This window comes from Tiliqua scincoides, chromosome 2 (assembly GCF_035046505.1).
Source record: "Tiliqua scincoides isolate rTilSci1 chromosome 2, rTilSci1.hap2, whole genome shotgun sequence".
In the NCBI taxonomy this organism is placed as follows: domain Eukaryota; kingdom Metazoa; phylum Chordata; class Lepidosauria; order Squamata; family Scincidae; genus Tiliqua; species Tiliqua scincoides.
The window spans coordinates 263,363,847-263,388,709 of NC_089822.1; the positions used below are offsets into that span (position 1 = coordinate 263,363,847).

Genomic DNA, 24,863 nt, shown 5'->3' on the forward strand with positions numbered 1-24,863 from the left:
TTAGAATCCTCAAGTTCTTCGCAGCATTCTTTTTTTCAGAACTGTTCTCCTTCCCCAACGACTGTAAACATTAAATGATCGTTTTGAAAGACTCCACGAAAGGCGAAGGGTCTTGGCCAAGGAAGTTGGATGAGATTCCTGCAGGGACAAATTTCCAGCTCGTCCCGAGACCTGTTTGTTGTATTTCTCTTCAGCTTGGTCAGGAAACCCTTTATGTCTGTTGAAAGCAAGCGGCAAGCAGGACACGACTGCTGCTTCGCTCAAACAATCTCTTGGTACTTAAAGCATAAAAAAGTCCTTTCCCCCTGAAAGAGCAGAACCATGGCAGACTGTGCTAACACCCCAGCAATGCTGACCTTTTGCTGGGAGCTTGTTAGAGTAATTGTATGCCCTGGAATTCATTCACAGGCAGCTTACAAGTGCCCTGGCCTAACTTTTTTCCCTTCATTGTTTCTCTCGGAGCTCTGCGGAAACCAAATAAGGTGTGAATGAGGTTTAAAAGGACAGGAAAAAGAGGTGCTTGTGTTTCTGTCGTGATGTCATTGAGTGATGTCATTAAGCAGGTCCTGACCAGAAATTAGCACTTTTACTCACTCAGGAGCTTAGCTGCAAACGACAGAAGAGAAAATACGCAAATCTTGATCATATTTTCAAGACATGGGAGAGCCTAATTATTGTGGGGCTGCCCTTTCAGCAGTGACACCTCACCACAGCTCAGCAGCTGACAGTGGTGCTGGGAGACCCTGAGGGAGAGAAAGGTGTTTCTTTCTACTAATTATTCTCTTCTCACCACTTCCATTATTAAATTTATATGTATATCCCTGTTACTGGAATTGAAAGAGGATGCCTTCCATAAAAGCCATCTGTATGACATTCCCTTTCCTCTTGAGAATTTTACTATGTTCTCAGTCTTCTTTCGCTTCTCTCTTACTCTCCACAGGACCTGCTTCAATATTTTAATTCTATATCCATCAACCGTCCACTCTTTCTCCTGTAATAGCTTCAGTAATTGATCTCTGTAGCCAATTCTGATGAATCTCACATGGATTTTCCTGGGCAGATCATGTTTTTTTATATATAATGTACTGACTCAACTTACAGTATCTAAATCTTGGTAAATCTCCTGCTTTGGGCAATCAATCCAATCTGCTATTAATTCACCAATTCATTAAAATGTATCTTCTCCTATTTGTTCTGGCAAGTTTTGTATTCTTCATATCCATGCTGCTCTCTCCATCTGCAAATCGGTTAACGTTGCCTCTTCATCCTGTTGATTTTTCTCTATATCCACTATTTTAGCTTCATCTTTCATTGTCGTTTTTTCCCATTTCCTGATCTTTTGTTTGTTTTCTGGTTTGTCTCCTCGTATCTTTCAACTGCACACTAAACTCATTGATTTGTTGAGTGAGAGTTTCCAAACTGACTTGAACCTGTGAAGATTGATTTGCTTGTGGCTGTCCCATTGCAAGTAATTTCTCCATATTTTTTTGCATTATTTGTTCCTAATCTTTTTCTTTCGGGTCTTCTTGACTCATCAACTTCCCACAGGGAGAGAAGAGAAACAAAAACAAACTCACCGCCCCAGTATTGCCATTATAATCCACTGCCACATCATTCCGATGCAAAGGGAAAAAGCACTTCCAGCTTCGAAGAGAGACTGTATCCGAAAACAATTTGGAATGCAAACCACACTGAACTTTAAAGATATAAAGCTAAAGGTGTGACCCACATATATCCCACAAAAAGCTCAGTATATCTTCACAAGCCAATAGATCAGTGGTTCTCACACATTTAGTTATTTGATTTTTCTCTGTAAACCGCTTTGTGAGCTTTTAGTTGAAAAGCGGTATATAAATACTGTTAATAATAATAATAATTTAGCAGTGGGACCCACTTTTTAGAGAAAGAATCTCTCGGGACCCTCAAGAAGTGATGTCATGACTGGAAGTGACATCATCAAGCAGGAACATTTTTAACAATCCTAGGCTGCAATCCTACCAACACTTACCAGGAGTCAGTTCCCTTGACTATCATTGTTAAAAAAATGTATGTAGTAGCCTGTTAAAAGTACAGGTCTGCAACTTTTCCCCAAATGCAGTCACATCCAATGGTGGCATCAAGTCTACTATATAAAAAATAAAATATTGAAATGAATGGTGACCCACCTGAAATTGGCACACGACCTACCTAGTGGGTCCGGACCCACAGTTTGTTCAACACTGCTATAGATAATTGAGAGGGGGGATCCTCCTCCTCTCTTTCCCTCTCTCATTAATACCTCTAGCATCTTCAGGGCTTTTTGCCAAGTCACTCAATCAAAGCTGAGTTTTGCATAACAAAGCTAACTTATCTTAGGTTTCCAGCTTCAGTTTTCCTAGCATATGGTATCTCCACACAGGGCCCGCAGCTTAATTGCAGCTTTGCCGCAGCCTCCCCAATTACTGCCATTGGACGACTTGGTTTCTCCTCAGAAAAAGGCCCTCCCACCGATTGGGCTTTGTTCTCCCAGGTTCCTTACACCATCTGGATGGTCACGTCTCTCCTGGCAGTGATCCTCAGATCTTCTCAGGTCCACAGATTTTGGGAAGAAACAGACTGTTTTCAGGAGCCCCTAAAACATGTCTGCTCACTCGCTGCTTGCCCCTCTTCCCTCATTTCTACTCAATATTGACATACAGCTGGGGCCTCGATGTCCACAGATTCTGCATCCGCGGATCTGGCTTCACTCAGGCATGAAGGGACACATGACACCACCCAAGCTCTCCAAAGGTGACACAGCTGCAGTCCCCTTTGGAGTGCTTAAATGGGCCAATCATGTATTTCATTATCTGTGGATTTCAGTATCCACAGACCCCAGAAATTATCCCCTGTGGATACCGAAGCCCCCTGTGCACATCTACTGCTGAATACAGTGACAACCAAGTTTCATGATTTTGGTACCCAGAAATACTTGAGTGAATGGAGGTTCTTTCCTCACTCAAAGCACTGATGTGGTTCCTATCCTACTTTGCTAACTTGCTGTGTCTTATAGGTTACTGCAGTGGTTCTTAAACTGGGAGCCTGTGGCCCACCAGTGGGTCATGACCCAATTTCTGGTGGTTCGTGAAGCTGACAGGGCAGATTAGGGTATGTGCATCAAGGGTTAAAAAACTGCTTCTGGGGGCAGCACTGACGTCCAATCACCATTACAGCCACAGAGGCTTCAATAGCTGGCAAAGTGATAATTTTTTAGGTGGTAAAGTTTGGGAACTACAGCTCTATAGTGAAAGCTCTCACCTCACTCCTAAATTCTATGGCTTCACCCCGTGTGGGTCCTTTGATTCAATATCAGGTTCTCCGACTGAAGTGCTTTTCCCATTTGGTGCATTTCTAGGGTTTCTCACCTGTGTGGGTTCTTTGATGCACAGTCAGGGTTGAGCTCTGACTGAAGCTCTTTCCACACTCCAAGCATTTATAGGGTTTCACCCCTGTGTGGGTTCTTTGGTGCACATTTAGTTTTTGACGTTCAGTGAAGCTCTTTTCACACTTGGAGCATTTATAGGGTTTCTCCCCTGTGTGGGTTCTATGATGCACAGCCAGGTGTGAGCGCGTACTGAAGTTCTTTTCGCACTCCATGCATTTATAGGGATTCTCCCCTGTGTGGGTTCTTTGATGCACTGTCAGGTATGAACATGTACTGAAGCTCTTTCCACACTCCATGCATTTATAGGGTCTCTCCCCTGTGTGGGTTCTTTGATGCACAGTCAGGGTTGAGCTATGTCTGAAGCTCTTTCCACACTCGGAGCATTTATAGGGTTTCTCCCCTGTGTGGGTTCTTTGATGCACTTTTAGTTTATGACGATCAGTGAAGCTCTTTCCACACTCGGAGCATTTATGGGGTTTCTCCCCTGTGTGGGTTCTTTGATGCACATTTAGTTTATGACGAACAGTGAAGCTCTTTCCACACTCCAAGCATTTATAGGGTTTCTCCCCTGTGTGGGTTCTTTGATGCACATTTAGTTTATAACGATCAGTGAAGCTCTTTCCACACTCCAAGCATTTATAGGGTTTCGCTCCTCTGGGGGTTCCTTGATGCTCAAAAAGGTTTCTCCAGTTTCCTGTCCATCTTTGCTCCTTCTTCTCTCTTCTGTCTTGGTCTCTGAAAGTCACGTCTTCTACCTCATGCATGACAGTTTTTGATGACACCCAGTGGGGCTGCCCCTGATCCTCATTATCTTGTCTGCTGTTTCCTGGAACAAAAGAAAATATTTTCAGCATATGAATAGAGAAATGACATGTCTAAGTCCTTGTCCTCAGAGGCATTCTGGGTATATATCCAGCCACTATTTGTAATTCGTTCTGCTTGTGGAATTCAAGGTTTTGGTGGCAAGCAAAGCAGAATCTTGCCAACCTCTGCCCAGTCCTTGGTTAGATCAGTATTTTTGTTTACTGATTCACCGGTAAGTTTTAACTGTTCTAGTGCACTGGTTCCCAAACTATGGGCCACAATATGATTTTTGATTAGTTTGACAGCTTGTCATTTTTAGTAACTGACAAGCTGACAGCTGAGAAGGAAAATGCACTGAGCCCTACGGAAACGGAGCATCATGTACATGTTTACTCATGAGTATGCAAACCTACCTTGGTTAACATTGAAGAGCAAGCTGAGGGGGAAGCAATACTATCAAAATGTTCTATGAATACAGTCTCCAACACACTCCTGAGAAGGAAGTTATCCAGCCCCCCTAAGCTGACAAGGAAAAAGTTTAGAGCCCTATGAAAAGTGAAACTGAGTGGTGCATGCACCGTTACTTGTGGGTAGGTGCATGTACCTCAGCTCTTATTGAAGGTAAGGCAAAGGGAAATGCAAGGCCATGACTACGGTCCTGACCCGATAAACGTGGAGCTCAACAAATGCTCCAGAATGAGGACCTTCCCCTCACCGTATTAAAAGGGAGAAAAACAGCGGCCTGAATGGCTGGCAAAGTGAAACTGTTTCTTAAGGCTCAGAAAGCTGCGTCCCAATAGAGTGTCACTTTCAATGTGGGTCCCAGTGGGAAAAGGTTTAAGAACCACTGGACTGGTCTAGTGTAGTTTATTTTGCAAATGCCATGAATTTAAGATAAACGGACCATTTCCCAGAAAGGCAGGATAGGAATGGTGGCCTCCTGGAATGTAGTGCTTCCTGGAACAAAGTGCCAAGTAAGACAGAGCAAGTTATGCATCTGAACAAAGAGAGGAAGGAAGAGAAGGAAAAGGCAAATGTACTTTATGTTTAGGAGATGAAGAGCAGGAGGAGGAGGACAAAGAGAAGGTAAGTGTACTCTCTGTTTTCTAATCTTAAATCAATTTTTCAATTTACCTTTACCTAAAGTTAGCACCATCTAACCTGAGGGAGGGCTGTTAAGGTCCAATAATTTGGGGCACAGGGGCTGGGTTAGAACAGTAAAAGTAATACTGAAGTGATTACTTAATTAAAAGCAGTAAGGCAGACTTTAGACAGGGAGCTGATTCTGAAGGGAGTTACATCCCAAGTCTACATAGGCCTACTCTGAGGAGCAGCAGAGTCTCCTGGAGAGTAAGAGTTCAAGGCAGAGGCACTTTGAAAGTAAACAAAACAGAGGAAGAAAAAGAGGAAAGGAAGCTTTTCTACATCATTTAAATTTACCTTATTCTTAACCCAATTAAAAAGTTAATCTAAGTTAGATCATAATTTAAAGGTCCAGTAAATTGGGACACAGGAGCTAAGTAAGTGTGGGCAATCAGTCAATCAATCAATCAAAGCAAGAAGGCATAATTTGGACAGGGCGCTAAAGCTCCAGCCTAAACAGGTCCACTCTGAGTTGACCAGAGTTCACCTGAGAGTAGGAGCCTAAACTAAACAGAGGACGAGAGCAAAAGAAGTAGAAATCACACTTACGGTGCAATCCTAATGGCATCCTGGGCCGATGCAAATCGTAAACGTGTTGTGAAGCACATTTGCACTGCTGTGGAAGTCAGGAATGCTGTAGGCCAGTGCAGGAATGTGCACCAGACATACAGAGGCTGCATCCAGCCTCCGCAGTGATGGAGGAAGATAAGTTTGCGACGGCATTTCCAGGCCTGCATAGGAGTGTGGGGCGCATGGGGAAGGTGAGTGGGCGGGCAGCAGGAGATGGGGCCAGGATCTGGTAGTTCTTCCAGAACCCACCGCAGCCTTATGATTTATACATTACAAATATTTATAGGCCATTTTTTAATAAGAATCTCCAAAGCAGCTCGTAGAGATCAAAACACAATACAAATTTTAAAGAGCATCTATTAAGAGGAAAATACAGTTGCAAAAACACTTAAAAAGATAGAAAAGAAGAGCCCTGCTGGACACAACCACAGGTCTGCAGAGCCCAGCCTCCCGCTTCCAGCGTTGGCCAGACAAGAGGGCTCAGGGGAACCAAGGCAGATCATCTTGGCCAGCAGTCCTCTCCTGTTGTTGCTTCTGAGCAACTGGGATTCAAAGGAAATCCTGAACGTAGAGTTTCCACACAGCCGTTGTGACTAGTAGTAATGGGTACAACCTGTTCCCAAGGATCTTTCCCACTGCTTTTAAAGCTATCTGCTTTGTGCCACCATCACATCTTGTGGCCCTGAATTCTGTGAGTCAATGCTAATACTTTTGGCAGTTGTGGTGAAAGAGAAGGCAAAATGTCCACCAAGGCTCACTGGAGAAGGACTGCCTTGTCTGGCGCCCACCTTCCAGCTCAACAAGCACACAGATTAGACAGCCTAGCCTGGTCTCCACCCCCAGCAGGCTGAGTTGGTAGGAATCCAGCCAGTGCTAGAGTGGGCAGTGCCACTGTAGCTGGGGCAGGCCAGGATAAGGTTTGAATGCGTTTCCACAGAAGGGGGGGATGTGAAGCAGCACAGCAAGGAGAAAGGTTCAATCTCGTCCAGTTCTGGTCAATGCATCTCAAAAAGAATGTAGTGGAAATGGAGAAGGTGCAGAAGAGAGCAATCAAAATGATGGGGCACCTTCCTTATGAGGAAAGGCTGCAGCGTTTGGGGCTCTTCAGTCTAGAAAAGAGGCACCTGAGAGGGGACATGATTGAGATGTACAAAATTATGTAGGGAATGGACAGAGTGGATAGTGGGAGGCTCTTTTCCCTCTCACACAATTTCAGAACCAGGCAACATCCACTAATATTGAGTGTCAGGAGAGTGAGGTCAGACATAAGAAAAACATTTCTTTACCCAGTTGGTAATTAGTCTGTGGAACTCCTTGCTACATGATATGGTGATGGCATCTGGCCTAGATGCCATTAAAGGGGGATTGGAAAAATTTCTGGAGGGAAAGTTCAATCACAGGCTACAAGCCATGATGGGTATGTGCAACCTCCTGATTTTAGAAGTGGACAGGAGGTCTGGTCTAGAGGGTAGAGCCTCCGTCTGCCTGAAGATAACATCCACAAGGTTGCCAGTTCGAGGCCACCGGCACCATGCGACCTCGGAGCAGCTGACAAGCTGAAGCCGAGCAATTCCATCTGCTCTGAGCGTGGGAGGATGGAGGCCAGAATGTGAAGCCAGATCGGAATGAAACACCTTGAATGTAGTCGTTCTTGAAAGAAAGAACCTTCTTTGAAATTGTAAAAATCCCTATTTAATAGGGATTTAGATAAAGCCTGCCTATGTAAACCGCCTTGAATAAAGTCTTGAATAAAGACCAAGAAAGGCGTTATATAAATACCTGTTATTATTATTATTATTAAGTAGGCTACCTCAGAATGCCAGATGCAGGGGAGGGCACCAGGGTGCAGGTCTCTTGCTGACCTGTGTCACTGTGAGGTACAGGAAGCTGGACTAGATGGGCCTATGGCCTGATCCAGCGGGGCTCTTCTCATGTTCTTATGTTAAACGATGACATAAAAGTTAAGTGGAAATGTTTTGCTAAAGGGATAGCTGCATTATTATTTTGGGTTTTGATTGCTTACCCCCACAAAAGCCAGAGGCCTCTTCATCCAGTCCCTGAGCATCGGGCACCCACGGATCTTCCCCTCGTTCCAGCTGGGCAATGAGGTCAGGCTTGGTGGCTGGAAATCGCCCTTGAGAAGGAGAAGAGAACAATAAGTTCAGCTGAAGGTCCATGAACCCTCAGAGCTCTCCCTATGAAGGCAGAGAAGAAACCAAAGGGGTGAAATCATTCTTGGACAGCAGGGCTCGGCAAGCTTCTTCTGGACCACGGCCAAGGGCCACGTCTGAGAGTGGGGAGTGAGCTGTGTTCATCTCTATATCTAATAATTGAAGGGAAGAATTTAAAAAACCCTACTAACTCTGAATGTTTGTTTTACTTAAATAATAAATACTGCAAATTTTATTATTACAAAGCACAGCTTCTAATTTGAATTAGACACACAATTTAAATTATGGATTGTAAGTGAAGGAGAACGCCTGGCACTTAAGCTACAATTATGCCACAAGTAGGAAATACCAGAAAGACACACAACTGTGTGGCAGACAAATCTGAGCCATTTCCGAGGAATCCAAATGGAGGGTGTGATCCCTGCACCAGCTTCTCCGCGTCCCTCTTAAAACGTGGGGCAAGAACAGGTCACAGCATTAACAATGACCAGCCCTTTAACCTCCTCTCTGGAAAATGATTTCCTCTTCTTCCTCTCTCCCCCCTCCCCCCCATGACCACAGTCATGCACACAGTCCAGTTGAGTTCAGTTTAGGCCTGCAAGTTGCACTCCTTTTCCTTCCAGAGAGAAACCCCACTGGAAACATTGCGACTTACTTCTGAATAGACCTGCCCCGAATTCTGCTGCACTTTGGTTTCTGGCTACAGTTCAGTTCAGCTCAAGTTCATGCAGGAGGCTGATCCATCTGGCTTGGCTCTGTGAGTGCTGCACCCCCCAAGCAGTGGGCACTTGACCCTGATTCCGTCTCGTGTTCCACACTTTGTGGGCGCTTTGCAAGCCAAGCTGGCTCAACCTGTTTCATGCTGCTGCTCCAGGCCGCTGGGCTCACCTCCCTCTGCTCCTTCTCAGGGCTTTTCGGAGTCCTGCCCTGTTGCATGAGAGCTGATGCTGGGGAGTCCCAGTTAAGTTTGATCTTGGTGGTGTGGAGCCTCATGACTCGTGAGTAGTGCACTACGTCAAGCATAGCGAGCTGTATGCTACTCATACTGTGTTCTGAGCAAACCTCAGAATCACAGGGCCTGAACCACAGAGAGATGAATGCTGGAGTTCTCAGGTGGGGGTGCTCTCCCCCCCCCCTTGAGCTTGGCAGCAGAAGTGCCATCAGTGTCCCAGTTATGTGCTGAATGGCTTCACCCTCTGCTTAGCATAAAGCTTTCACCTCGTGATCATGATATCGGCTCCCCCCGCCTTGTAGCTGCCATATATCACGGAAGAAAAGGGGGGAGGGAGGCACAGCATGGGTTTTGGGGCTGGGGCCTTCCACTGGATTTGGGGCCTCACAGGGCTGGGCGATGTTGTTTGGCAGACCAGATACAGCTTACGAGCCATAGGGTGTCACTTCCTGTTTTAGAGTCAAAAAGGTCTTCCTGAAAACGAAAAGGGCTAGAAAAAGTCATTGGCCACATGATGGAGGAGCCCCCTTACCCACAGAGGCCACATTCCGGTAATTCTCCAGCATGACTTCCCTGTACAAGGCTCTTTGGTCTGCGTCCAACAGAGCTGCCTCTTTCTCGGTGAAATGCACGGCCACATCCTTGAAAATCACCGGACCCTGCAAGAACAGAACACCCTCAGACAGTGTCCGGGACCCCAGACCTTCCTCCGCATCTCTGGCACAGGCAGGAAATGAATAGCTCCCAAGCCAGACAAAACATCCACACTTCCCTTCCTCACCAGAAGAAGACTGGAAGTATTTTCAGGCATCAAGTATAATCTTTTCCTAATCATGGATCCAGATAGTTTTGTCAGCAGTTTAGACTCCGCAGATGTACAGGTAAAAACGTTTGGGGAAAGCTGAACAAGGAAGTTGGGCATTTGCTCCTCTCATTGGCACTTTGTGTGCACTTCTGCCTACATGGCTGCTGTCAGGAGGGAAGATTTCAGATGATTTGCTGGGAGAGGACAGTTCTCATCAATATCCTGTCGATGCTTTCAAGGAGGGAGGCCTTATTCTTCAGTGATGGGCAGCCCAGTCCTCACCTGCACTGGTACAACCAAGGTCTGTGCAGCAGCCAGCACAGGTGAGGAGGTGGGTAGAGGGGAGTTTTTCCTCTTACCACAAGTAACATCCCAGCCAGTCCTATGGGGTTACTTGAATCACCACCAGCTATATAGCTAGCAGAAGTCCAAGCATCCTAGCGTAACACTGGCTCGCCCAGGAGAGAGGTCAGGATTCGGCAGAGGAGACATCTGCTGATCCTGCCGCCCTCCCAGGCCCAATTCACCCACCCCCCAATCTGCCTCTGCCCAGAAACACTCCCTCTTCCCTCTCCGGAACTTTCACCACCCTCCCAAAGCCGCTGCACCGCTCAACGGTGTACGTACCTCTGCCAGTGGCCTGGATAGAGCACCAGCAGGGTACCAGGCCCCTCGACAGGCACTGCCTACTCTTATGGACATTTGCAACACCTTTGGCCACTGCAGGATCCACTGCAGGCATCATTTAGGATTGTGCTGTCAATCTGTGAAATCTCCAACAAGTGTTCAGGATTACAGCCAAGCCTGGCCCTGCCTGGGACTCTTGGCGTGTTGCTGCAAGTCTGAATACACAACCTGGGACAGGCAGACTGAGGGTCTGACTCCATATCTCAGACTCCTATGCATGAAGCAGAGTATTCCTGCCTTGGATGGTGAACGTGGATTTATCGTGGAAAACTTTACTGCAGGAGGTGTGTAGCTTCCTGCTAAGGCTACAGACCTGCTGAAGACAATACTGCTTAGACCAGTAGACCAGAATGGTTCTCACACATTTAGCATCAGGACCCACTTTTTAGAAAGAGAATCTGTCCGGACCCACCAGAAATGATGTCATGACCGGAAGTGACATCATCGAGCAGGGAAAATTTTTAACACTCCTAGGCTGCAACCCTACCCACACTTACCCAGGGTTAAGTCCCATTTACTACCATAGTTAAGTGAATATACATAGTAGCTTGTTAAAAGTTCAGGTCTGTCACATTTCCCCAAATGCAGTCACATCCCAGGGGAACATCAAGTCTAATATACTAAAAATGAAATATTGAAATGAATGGAGACCCACCTGAAATTGGCCTAGTGGGTCCTGACCCACAGTTTGAGAAACTGCCATAGCCTTTCTAGAACTCCTTTTTTCAACTTCCTTCCTTCTTTAACCCGTTTATGCCCAACCCACAAGTGTACCCGTTTGATCCTTGTTGCGTAGATGCCACGCTGGGCAGAAATGACTTAATCTAATTTTTTTCCATTGAGATACTTGATAAAAATAAGATAAATCAACATTTTAAATTTTCACAGCGGCCTTTTCTCTGTAAGCAGCAACAGACTTTTACACATGTCGCAACTGTCCTGCTCGTGGTTCCCCACCACAGAACTACCAATGTACTCCTAAAACTTCATACCTGAGCTGGATCTGCAGTACCCATTTGGAAGTCCGAGAGAGGAAGAGCTGATCCACACTGAATCCGAGTTGCCAGTCTGCAGTCTGTGGGAGCAGAAAGAACAAGGCATGTCAGGTATTAACAACTCCCGAACATGGCATTAAACATTCCCAACTCCATCTGCAACCGCCTTTGTGGTTGTGATCTCCCTCCCTCCTCCAGCACAGGGAGGTCCACAGGCAAGCCATGCCCCCTCACCAGTGCAACATGCAGGGTGCTCTCAGTGCACGCAAGGGCAGAGCCTCCTCCTCCCCTGCGCTCCTCCAGGGCTTGCACACACCATCCACCTCTGCAGCACTCAGAGGCTCCTCCGGGCTCGTCCTGCGTCCTGCGCTGCTTGCAAAGGATGCTCCGGCCAGACTGCGAAGGGAAAGTGTCCGCCTGTGCTTGGGGAAAACGGCGAGCTTCTTGAAACTCCAGCAAGGAAGGAACGTGTACTTCTCTGAGGATGCTGGGAGGTGTAGTTTCTCTCTGCTTTTGAAAGTGATGCTCATGCGCTCAGGTTTGGAAAGGGGGAATGGCTTTCTTTTGCACTATTAAACACCCCCCACTCCAACTGCAACCGCCTTTGTGGTTGTGTTCATTGGTGCAGGCATTTCTAGCAAGTTTCCCCAAAGAGAGTCTGTGCTCAGGACAGGGGATCGTCCTCTCCCTCCCTCCTCCAGCACAGGGAGGTCCAGAGGCGAGCCACTCTCCCCTCCCCAGTGCAACAGGCCAGGGACTCTGAATGGAAGAGCCTCCCCTCCCCACTGCACTATTCCTGGGTGTCGCACAGACCACCCACCTCTGCAGCCACAGACTCTCCTCCGGTGCAGAGTGCAAAGGGAAGATCCTGCCTGTGCTTGGGGGTAGCAGAGCAACCAGGTCCTCCTCCTTTGCCAGCCTCCGCCAAGACCTCCTCCAACCAGGCAAGGGAGGCGGAACATGAGTCCCCAGGAATGCCCTGGATCCAGAGCATGCTGGGAGGTGTAGTTTTTTGTTGCTTTTATCAAAGATGCTCACACTACCTTTGCTGCAGACTTGGGGGGGGGGGAGGGAAGGAGGCTTCTGAGTGCCCCGATGTGCTGCCACCCCTGGACCAGTGCATAGGAGAGCGAGCTCTGGGCATTGGACGGGGGTGCAGAAGGGAGCGTGGCAGGTTCAGCTCTGTCCTGCAAGCATCTGCCTCTCCTGGTAATCGGACCAGAGATACTCAGGGGGTCTTCTCTGCAGGCTTTGGGGAAAGGTTTGCCAACCCTTGTCACCACCCTCCTGCACTCTTTCATCCTCTCCCCTCCCCCTTTGGGAAGGGGCCCCCAAAAAGCTTTCTACCCCGTGATAATACCCCTCTCTGAGGGCCTACCTCCCCGCCCTGTTTGGGGGCCACCCACAGACATCTGACTGGACTTTGCAAACCTTGAGTCTGACCCAGCCAGAGTTCTTACATTCTAATATAGAAGAAGAGAAGTAAATGAACTCTTAGCCCTGTAATGTAGAGCCTCCATGGACAGCAGCAGTATACCACTGGGGACAAAGAAGCTGCTTTGGGGCTTCCTGGTGGCCAGTGTTGGAATGCTGCTGACTCTATGGGTCTTTGGATGGATCCAGAAACAGCCTCGCTGCTGTTGGCATGTTCCCCTCTCCCTCGCTTCATATATTTTCTCCCCAACTACTCGATTCACCTTCTCCGTGAGATCTCAGAATCTGCCCCATTGCTCCAATGCCAGGAAGGGAGGGAGAGAGGGACATGCCATTTCCCTTCCCAAGGACAGAGTGGAGGGAGGTGGGACAGGAGGAAAAACTGACTTCTTCTTCTTTCTTTAAACATCCTCCCATCTCACACTCTGGCCCTCCTCTAGGATTCAGAGCATCTGCTCCCCTCCTCCCCTTCCCTCCCTCTGCCCATCACAGAGTCAGATGTGTTTACTTTCCTAATTGAGCGAGAAAAGGGTTAAGGGGACAGAGAGTTCCTAGAGTGGGGAGAAGGAGAAAGACCCCCTGGTTGAAGGCCAGGAAACAGAGAGTGGTTGTCAATGGGCAATTTTCACAATGGAGAGAATTGAAAAGCAGAGTGCCCCAAGGATCTGTCTTGGGACCGGTGCTTTTTAACCTCTTCATAAATGACCTGGAGACAGGGTTGAGCAGTGAGGTTGCAAAGTTTGCGGACGACACCAAACTTTTCTGAGTGGTGAAGACCAGAAGTGATTGTGAGAAGCTCCAGAAGGATCTCTCCAGACTGGAAGAATGGGCAACAAAATGGCAGATGCGCTTCAATGTCAGTAAGTGTAAAGTCATGCACATTGAGGCAAAAATCAAAACTTTAGATATAGGCTGTCTGTGACAGATCTATATCAAAACTTTAGATATAGGGTTCTGAGCTGTCTGTGACAGATCAGGAGAGAGATCTTGGGGTGGTGGTGAACAGGTCGATGAAAGTGTCGACCCAATGTGCGGCGGCAGTGAAGAAGGCCAATTCTATGCTTGGGATCATTAGGAAAGGTACTGAGAACAAAACGGCTAATATTATATTGTCGTTGTACAAATCGATGGTAAGGCTACACCTGGAGTATTGCGTCCACTTCTGGACGCCACATCTCAAAAAGGACATAGTGGAAATGGAAAAGGTGCAAAAGAGAGCGACTAAGATGATTACGGGGCTCGGGCACCTTCCTTATGAGGAAAGGCTACGGCATTTGGGCCTCTTCAGCCTAGAAAAGAGATGCCTGAGGGGGAACATGATTGAGACATACAAAGTTATGCAGGGGATGGACAGAGTGGATAGGGAGATGCTCTTTACACTCTCACATAACACCAGAACCAGGGGACATCCACTAAAATTGAGTGTTGGGAGAGTTAGGACAAAAAAAAAAAATTTCCTTACTCAGCGTGTGGTTGGTCTGTGGAACGTTTTGCCACAGGATGTGGTGATGGCGACTGGCCTGGACGCCTTTAAAATGGGATTGGACAAGTTTCTGGAGGGAAAATCCATTATAGGTTACAAGCCATGATGTGTACAAGCAACCTCCTGATTTTAGAAATGGGCTATGTCAGATGCAAGGGAGGGCACCACGATGAGCTCTCTTGTTATCTGGTGTGCTCCCTGGGGTATTTGGTGGGCCACTGTGAGATACAGGAAGCTGGACTAGATGGGCCTATGGCCTGATCCAGTGGGGCTGTTCTTATGTTCTTAAAGATGTTCCACGGGCCACAACCTGCCCCCAGGCCTTGAAACCCCTGGTTCAGACAGCTGTGTGACTTCTCACCATTGTTCCGAGTCCAACTTCTCCTGGGAACAGCTCAGTCGGAAAGCAGACAGCAGACAGAAGATGATGGCAGCCAGACCTCGGAGCAGCCATTACAACTTCTTGCCACAGAAGGTTGTGATGGAACCTGGCCTAGATGGCTTTAAAAGGCGATTGGACAGTTTTGTGGAGGTCACCAGCCATGATGACCATATGCAACCTCCATGCATCCCCATTCCCCTGGGGGCTGGGGATAAGAATAGGCCCTCTGTTTGGCTGTACTTGTCGTAAGAGGCGACTAAACAGCCACCGGGTAGATGGGACTCGTCAGCCTGGGAAGGCAGCTCATCTGAGAGAAGGAAAACTCTGATCCCAAACCTCCACTGCCTTGTGGCTACATCCAGTTGTGGAAAAGGCTTCAGGAGACAACCTCGAGGCAAAATCCGGAGCCAGAGCCCCTGAGGCAGTTCATGGCTGAACACAGTCACGTTCTGGCAACTCCTGCGACGCCGCTGGAACCAACTGTATTGGCCTCTGCCTTTCCATTGGACCATTTCAGCGACGTGGAGAGGGGGGATTTGCTGCATGGGTAACAGCCTATCCTCCATACCTACTTTACCCAGGCTTCGCGCACTGGAGAGGACACTCTGTTCCAGAACCACCATTCAGAGTGTGACACCATAGTCTTCCGAGACTGAAGGATGCCAACATGCATCTGAGCACAGACCTCTGACTCTTCCCTCACTGCTGCTGCTGCTTTCCCCCTCTTCTTTCTTGGACGTCCTCCTCCTCTCCTCTCCCCCTTTCTGTGTGCCTCTGTCCTCAGTTGCAGCTCTCTCAGATCTCCCTCTCCCTGCTCACTCCTTCTACTAAGAACATAAGAACAGCCCGACTGGATCAGGCCATAGGCCCATCTAGTCCAGCTTCCTGTATCTCACAGCAGCCCACCAAATGCCCCAGGGAGCACACCAGATAACAAGAGACCTCATCCTGGTGCCCTCCCTTGCATCTGGCATTGTGACATAACCCATTTCTAAAATCAGGAGGTTGCGCATACACATCATGGCTTGTACCCCGTAATGGATTTTTCCTCCAGAAACTTGTCCAATCCCCTTTTAAAGGCATCTAGGCTAGACACCAGCACCACATCCTGTGGCAAGGAGTTCCACAGACTGACCACACGCTGAGTAAATAAATATTTTCATTTGTCTGTCCTAACCCGCCCAACACTCAATTTTAGTGGATGTCCCCTGGTTCTGGTATTATGTGAGAGTGTAAAGAGCATCTCCCTATCCACTCTGTCCATCCCCTGCATAATTTTGTATGTCTCAATCATGTGCCACCTCAGGCATCTCTTTTCTAGGCTGAAGAGGCCCAAACACCGTAGCCTTTCCTCATAAGGAAGGTGCCCCAGCCCCATAATCATCTTAGTTGCTCTCTTTTGCACCTTTTCCATTTCCACTATGTCTTTATTGAGATGCGGCGACCAGAACTGGACCCAATACTCCAGGTGTGGCCTTACCATCGATTTGTACAATGGCATTATAATACTAGCCGTTTTGTTCTCAATACCCTTCCTAATGATCCCAAGCATAGAATTGGCCTTCTTCACTGCTGCCGCACATTGGGTCGACACTTTCATTGACCTGTCCACCACCACCCCAAGATCTCTCTCCTGATCTGTCACAGACAGCTCAGAACCCATCAGCCTATATCTAAAGTTTTGATTTTTGGCCCCAATGTGCATGACCTTACACTTACTGACATTGAAGCGCATCTGCCATTTTGTTGCCCATTCTGCCAGTCTGCAGAGATCCTTCTGGAGCTCCTCACAATCACTTCTGGTCTTCACCACTCGGAAAAGTTTGGTGTCGTCCGCAAACTTTGCAACCTCACTGCTCAACCCTGTCTCCAGGTCATTTATGAAGAGGTTAAAAAGCACCGGTCCCAAGACAGATCCTTGGGGCACTCTGCTTTTCAATTCTCTCCATTGTGAAAATTGCCCATTAACACCCACTCTCTGCTTCCTGGCCTTCAAGCAGTTCTCAATTCATGAGAGGACCTGTTCTTTAATTCCCTGACTAATTCCCTAATACTCTTATACCCCCCTCCAGTTATTGAAACTCCTGCCCATCCCCCACACCCCACCATCACCTCCCTTTTTGGCTCCCAGCCTTCAGCCTTGAAGTGAAAGACATGAAGACATCACTGACTGGCACCAGGGCCCCCAAACCCATCCTTCCAGCTCAGTAGAGTCAGCCAGCCCCGGCAATGACATTGATGCCAAGTGCCATCACACTGGCCGATTGGCAACACATTGGCATGGTGATGGCAAACGGCCACTCAGTGGATGACAACACTTTTAGAGCCATCAAAGTCAGTCACCCTATCTACACCTTGTGGCAAAGCATTCCACAGGCTAAGTGCATGCTGTGTGAAGAGCTACCTCCTTTTGTCCAATCGGTTTTGTTATATGACCAGTAGCTCTATTGCTCTGAGAGAGGAAGGAGGAAAGTTCAAGGAATATCACAACTGAATGCTTAAGTATTATATTAAGCTGTAGGAGTAAAAATGAGACATTCCTAATTTCTACTCTATTTTTTTATCACAACTATCAACAACACATTATATCGACAATACAAACCAATACAAACATACACATAAACTTGGGAGGGCAGAATACCATAGGCCACTTTTGCCAATTAATCACACTATATCTCCCACTCTAATTTCTCTTCTGTTTTCACCTCTTATTATCATTTATCCATATCATACATCATAAATTTTTCCAAATGCCCTAATTATATTTTCTAAATGTCCATTTTCAACCATGCATAAAATGGCTTCCATTGCTCAATCTGTATCTATTTTCATTGTTAATACAATAATTCTGGAAGTCTGTCCACTTCCGCGACATTCATTATTCTTTCTATTAGTTCATCTTTCTATTAGTTCATCTTTCTATTAGTTCATCTTTTCATTGGAGTTCTAAAATCTTTCCAATATCTAACACAGCAATTTTCAACCTTTTTCATCTCCTGGCACACTGACAAGGCACTAAAATGGTCAAGGCACACCATCAGGTTTTTGTGAACTGGCAAGGCACACCCTGCTGCCAGGGGGCGGCTCACAACCCCATTGGCCCTACTAATAAATGATCTTCCCCCAAATTCCTGTGGCACACCTGTGGACCACTCGTGGCACACCAGTTGAAAATGGCTGATCTAACATATAAAATTCTAGCAACTGTTAATACCATCATAATTAAATACACATCATTTTCTTAATCTAAAATAATATTAAACATAAAATAATTCTGCTTTCAAAGGGTTAACAAATTCAACAATCTCTTGTATTAAATTCTTTACCGTTCTCCAATATAATTGCATCTTTTTGTTTACATGACCACCACATACAATAAAACAATCCTTCCACACATTTACATTTTGAGCAATTTTTCGAAACATTCTGATTCATTTTTACCAATTCCATAGGGGGCCGTTCTAATGTTCTTATCTATAAAACATTTATATCCATATTTCATTTTTACATTTAAAGAAGACTCTTTATATTTTTAAAGTGGGTTTAACCCATTATGGCTGCAATCCTAACCACACTTTCAATGCCCCATTGAACAAAGGAGGACTTACTTCTGAGACCTGGTTAGGATTGTGCCCTATGTTGACTACGTATATAATCCAGCTTCCTTTAACCATCATGCTTCTTTTTATTCATTATCATTCTTTTTGCTTTTTTGTTCTTGTTATCGGTGCACGTCTGCCACTCGCCCCTTTAATCTCTTCCTTCTCCAATTCTTCTGTTTTCTCTTGATCATCCGATTTTTTCCCCTCCGATTCCCGTTCTAAATCCTCTATTTCAGTGTTCCCACTAGGTGTGTCGCGAGTCGATTTCAGGTGGGTCTCCATTCATTTCAATGTTTTATTTTCAATATAAAAGACTATGCTACCATGTCATGTGACTGCATTTGGGGAAATGTTACAGACCTGTACTTTTAACAAGCTACTATATATATTCTTTTCAATGATAGTAAATGTGACTTACTCCTGGATAAGTGTGGGTAGGATTGCAGCCTAGGATTGATAAAAATTTTCCTGCTTGATGATGTAACTTCTGGTCATGACATCACTTCTAGTGGGTTCTAACAGATTCTCATTCTAAAACGTGGGTCCCGGTGTTAGATGTGTGAGAACCACTGCTCTATTTGTTCTACTAATTCTTCTCATCTCACCACTTTCATTATTAAATTTATATTATATCCTGTTACTGGAATTGAAAGAGGATACCTTCTGTAAAAGCCATCTGTATGACATTCACTTTCCTCTTGACAATTTTACGAAGTTCTCAGTCTTCTTTCGCTTCTCTCTGACTCTACACGGAACCTGCTTCAATAGTTTAATTCTATTTCCATCAACCGTCCACTCTTTCTCCTGTGATAGCTTCAGTAATTGATCTCTGTAGCCAATTCTGATTAATCTCACATGGATTTCCCTGGGCAGATCTTGTTTTCTTATATATAATGTACTGACTCAATTTACAGTATCTAAATCTTGGTAAATCTCCTGCTTTGGGCAATCAATTCAATCTGCTATTAATTCACCAATTCATTAAAATGTATCTTCTCCTTTTTGTTCTGGCAAGTTTTGTATTCTTCATATCCATGCTGCTCTCTCAATCTGCATCTCGGTTAACGTTGCCTCTTCATCCTGTTGATTTTTCTCTATATCCACTATTTTAGCTCCATCTTTCATTATCATTTCTTCCCATTTCCTGATCTTTTGTTTGTTTTCTGGTTTGTCTCCTCGTATCTTTCAACTGCACACTAAACTCATTGATTTGTTGAGTGAGAGTTTCCAAACTGACTTGAACCTGTGAAGATTGATTTGCTTGTGACTGTCCCATTGCAAGTAATTTCTCCATATTTTCTTGCATTATTTGTTTCTAATCTTTTCCTTTGGGGCCTTCTTGACCAATCAACTTTCCCAGACCCACTTCCCACAGGGAGAGAAGCGAAACAAAAACAAGTTCACCACCCCAGTATTCCAGTATACACCGCCCCAGTATTGCAATCACAATCCACTGCCACGTCATTCCGATGCAAAGGGAAAAAACACTTCCAGCTTCGAAGAGAGACTGTATCCGAAAACAATTTGGATTGCAATCCACACCAGACTTCAAACATATAAAGTTAAATTGTGACCTGCATATATCGCACAAAAGCTCGGAGTATTTTCACAAGTCTATAGATCAGTGGTTCTCACACATTTAGCATTGGGACCCACTTTTTAGAGTAAGAATCTCTCAGGACCCACCGGAAGTGATGTCATGACTGGAAGTGACATCATCAAGCAGGAACATTTTTAACAACTTAGGCTGCAATCCTACCAACTCTTACCCAGGAGTCAGTCCCCTTGACTATCATTGTTAAATGAATATACATAGTAGCCTGTTAAAGGACAGAGCTGGAACATTTTCCCAAATGCAGACACATCCCATTGTGGCATCAAGTCTAGTATATTAAAAATAAAATACTGAAATGAATCGGGACCCAAGTAAAATTGGCTCATGAACCACCCAGAGGGTCCCAACCCACAGTTTGAGAAACACTGCTATAGATAATTGAGAGGGGGGATCCCGCTCCACTCCTCTCTCTCTATCTCTCATTAACGCCTCTAGCATATCCAGGGCTTTTTGCCAAGTCACCCAATCAAAGCCAAGCTTTGCATAACAAAGCTAACACTTACCTTAGGTTTCCAGTTTCAGTTTTCTTTCCATATGGTATCTTCACACGGGGGCCACAGCTTAATTGCAGCATCGCTGCAGCCTCCCCAATTACTGCCATTGGACGACTGGATTTCTCCTCTGCTTGCCCCTCCTCCCTCATTTCTACTCAATATTGACATGCAGCAGCATCCATGGATCTGGCTCAATATCTGCGGAGTATGCATCCGTGAATCTGGCTCAACGCAGGTCCCAAGGGCCTGCCTGGAGCGACATGTGGCACCACCCGAGTTCTCTGCAGTTCCACACAGCTGCAGTCCCCTTTGGAGGGCTTAAATGGGCCAAACGTGGATTTGATTACCTGAGGATTTCGGTATCCACAGAACCCAGAAACTATGCCCTGCGGATACTGTGGCCCCATGTGTACATCTTCTGCTGCATACAGTGACAACCAAGTTTCATGATTTCGGTACCCAGAACTACTTGAGAGAATGGACGAGCTCTCCTCTCTCAAAGCACTAATGTGGTTCCGTTCCTACTTTGCTAACTTGCTCTGTCTTATAGGTTACTGCAGTGGTTCTCAAACTGTGAGCTTGTGGTCATGACCCAATTTCTGGTGGTTCGTGAAGCTGACAGAGCAGATTAGGGTATGTGCATCAAGGGTTCAAAACTGCTTCTGGGGGCAGCACTGATGCCCAATCACCATTAGAGACACAGAGGCTTCAATAGCTGGCAAAGTGAAAATTTTTTAGGTGGTAAAGTTTGGGATCTAGTGCTCTATGGTGAAAGCTCTCACCTAACTCCTAAATTCTATGGTGCATTTCTCGGGTTTCTCCCCTGAGTGGGTTCTTTGATGCATAGTCCGAGTTGAGCTACGACTGAAGCTCTTTCCACACTCCAAGCATTTATAGGGTTTCTCCCCTGTGTGGGTTCTTTGATGCACAGTCAGTTTTCCATTCTTAGTAAAGCTCTTTCCACACTCCAAGCATTTATAGGGTTTCTCCCCTGTGTGGGTTCTTTGATGCACAGTCCAGGTTGAGCTACGAATGAAGCTCTTTCCACACTCCAAGCATTTATAGGGTTTCTCCCCTGTGTGGGTTCTTTGATGCACAGTCCAGGTTGAGCTACGAATGAAGCTCTTTCCACACACCAAGCATTTATAGGGTTTCTCCCCTGTGTGGGTTCTTTGATGCACAGTCAGGTCTGAGCTCTGACTGAAGCTCTTTCCACACTCTAAGCATTTATATGGTTTCTCTCCTGTGTGGATTCTTTGATGCACAGTCAGGTTTGAGCTTTTACTGAAGCTCTTTCCACACTCCAAGCATTTATAGGGTTTCTCCCCTGTGTGGGTTCTTTGATGTCCAGTGAGTGTTCCACGGTCAGCGAAGCCCATTTCACACTCAGAGCATTTATAGGGTTTCTCCCCTGTGTGGGTACTTTGATGTCTAGTTAGTGATCTACGGTGTCTGAAGCTCATTTCACACTCGGAGCATTTATAGGCTTTCTCCCCTGTGTGGGTTCTTTGATGTTCAGCCAGGTGTGATCTCTGCCTGAAGCTCTTTCCACATCCCAAGCATTTATAGGGTTTCTCCCCTGTGTGGGTTCTTTCATGCACAATCAGGGATGACCTCTCAGTGAAGCACTTTCCACACTCCAAGCATTTATAGGGATTCTCCCCTGTGTGGATACTTTGATGTCTAGTTAGTCTTCTACGGTCTGTGAAGCTCTTTTCACACTCAGAGCATTTATAGGGTTTTTCCCCTGTGTGAGGTCTTTCATGCACTGCCAGGTGTGAGCATGTACTGAAGATCTTTCCACACTCCAAACATTTACAAGGTTTCTCCCCTGTGTGGGTTTTTTCATGCACAGTCAGTGTTGTCCTCTGACTGAAGCACTTTCCACACTCCAAGCATTTATAGGGTTTCTCACCTGTGTGGGTTCTTTGATGCACAGACAGTGCTGAGCTCTGACTGAAGCTCTTTCCACACTCCAAGCATTTATAGGGTTTCACCCCTGTGTGGATTCTTTGATGCACAGTCAGGTGTGAGCTCCTATTGAATCTCTTTCCACACTCCAAGCACTGATATGGTTTCTCCCCTGTGTGGATTCTTTGATGCAAAGTCACGTGTGAGCTATGACTGAAGCTCTTTCCACACTCCAGGCATTTATACGGTTTCTCCCCTGTGTGGATTCTTTGATGTCCAGTTAGTGTTCCACGGTCAGTGAAGCTCTTTTCACACTCGGAGCATTTATAGGGTTTCTCCCCTGTGTGGGTACTTTGATGTCTAGTTAGTGTTTTACGGTCTATGAAGCTCATTTTACACTCCAAGCATTTATAGGGTTTCTCCCCTGTGTGGGTTCTTTGATGCACAATTAGGGTTGAGCTCTGACTGAAACTCTTTCCACACACCAAGCATTTATAGGGTTTCTCCCCTGCGTGGTTTCTTTGATGCACAGTCAGGTGTGAGCTCTGACTGAAGCTCTTTCCACACTCCAGGCATGTATAGGGTTTCTCTCCTGTGTGGGTTCTTTGATGCATAGTCAGGTATGAGCTCTGAGTGAAGCTCTTTCCACACTCCAAGCATTTGTAGTTCTTCACCCCAGTGTAGTATCTTTGATGACTTCTCAATTTTGATGTACTCCTGAATGCTTTTGCACCTTGAGAGCCTTGTTCCTCACTCTCTCCACTTTCTTTTTCTGGTTCTACCAGGATGACAATTCCACCCTGAAAAGCTTCCCATTGGTTTCTCCATTTCCCTGTCTGTCTTTGCTCCTTCTTCTCTGTTCTGCCTTGTTCTCTGAAGGTCACGTCTTGTACATCATGCATGACAGTTTTTGATGACACCCAGTGGGGCTGCCCCTGATCCTCATTATCTTGTCTGCTGCTTCCTGGAATAAAAGAAAATATTTTCAGCCTGAGAATAGAGAAATGGCATGTCTACGTCCTTGTCCTCAGAGGCATTCTGTGTATATATCCAGCCACTATTTGTAATTGGTTCTGCTTGTGGAATTCAGGGTTTTGGTGGCAAGCAAAGCAGAATCTTGCCAACCTCTGCCCAGTCCTTGGTTAGATCAGTATTTTTGTTTACTGATTCACTGGTAAGTTTTTATTGTTCTAGTGCACTGGTTCCCAAACTATGGGCCACAATATGATTTTTGATGAGTTTGTCAGCTTGTCATTTTTAATAACTGACAAGCTGATAGCTGACAAGGAAAATGTACTGAGCCCTACGGAAACGGAGCAGCATGTACATGTTTACTCATGAGTATGCAAACCTACCTTGGTTAACATTGAAGAGCAGGCTGAGGGGGAAGCAATACTACCAAAATGTTCTATGAACACAGTCCCCAAGACACTCTTGAGAAATAAGTTCTTCCCCCCCCCCCCAAGCTGACATGGAGAAAGTTTAGAGCCCTATGGAAAGTGAAACTGAGTGATGCACCTTTACTTGTGGGTAGGTGCATGTACCTCAGCTCTTATTGAAGGTAAGGCAAAGGGGAATGCAAGGCCATGGCTACGGTCCTGATCCGATAAACATGGAGCTCAACAAAAGCACCATAATGTGGACCTTCCCCTCATCGTATTAAAAAGGAGAAAACCAGAGGCCTGAATGGCTGGTAAAGTGAAACTGTTTCTTAAGGCTAAGAAAGCTGGGTCCCAACAGAGTGTCACTTTCAATGTGGGTCCCAGTGGGAAAAGGTTTAAGAACCACTGGACTGGTCTAGTGTATTGGATGTATTTTGCAAATGCCATGAATTTAAGATAAACGGACCATTTCCCAGAAAGGCAAGACAGGAATGGTGGACTCCTGGAAGGAAGTGCTTCCTGGAACAAAGTGCCAAGTAAGACAGAGCAAGTTAAGCATCTGTACAAGAAGCAGGAGGTCTGGTTAGAGGGTAGAGCCTCCGTTAGCCCGAAGATAGCATCTGAAGGTTGCCAGTTTGAAGACACCAGCAGCTTCCTGAACGACTGAGAAGGGCAAGACCTTGAAGTAGTTGACAAGCCCTGCTGAGTGATTCCACCTGCTCTTGGTGTGAACAAGAAGCGTCTTGGCTGCCCTCCATGTGAGAGATGGAGCCGCTTGCCAGCCTGCGTGGGAGAAACGGAGGCCAGAAGTGAGACCAAACCAGGAAGATCCATTTGGAAATGTGGTTGGTTCTTGAAAGAGAGAACCTTTATGATCGTATCATCACGCTGTACAAGAACAAAGGTGACAGGGGTGACTGCAACAACTACCGTGGCATCTCTCTCCTTAGCATTGTAGGAAAGCTGTTTGCCCGAGTTGCACTAAAGAGGCTCCAGGTACTTGCAGAGAGTGTCTATCCAGAATCGCAGT

General features: G+C 46.1%; 1 protein-coding gene across 2 annotated transcripts in view; it reads right to left on the minus strand.

Moving 5' to 3' along the window:
* LOC136640361 (zinc finger protein 585A-like) overlaps nucleotides 1-24,863 on the minus strand; it is a 474,925-nt gene that overhangs the window by 438,659 nt on the left and 11,403 nt on the right. Inside the window, exons 4-5 of one of the 2 annotated variants that reach the window (XR_010793782.1) lie at nucleotides 20,550-23,415; nucleotides 11,847-11,952 (exon numbers count right to left, since the gene is read on the minus strand). Coding sequence is in view for 1 of the 2 variants with exons in the window: in XM_066615432.1 (XP_066471529.1) it covers nucleotides 3,384-4,051; nucleotides 21,360-23,415 (2,724 nt within the window). In the remaining variant the exon portion in view is untranslated. Of the gene's footprint in view, nucleotides 1-3,383; nucleotides 4,052-11,846; nucleotides 11,953-20,549; nucleotides 23,416-24,863 lie in introns of both variants that reach the window. The other variant, XM_066615432.1, reaches the window with a different exon arrangement.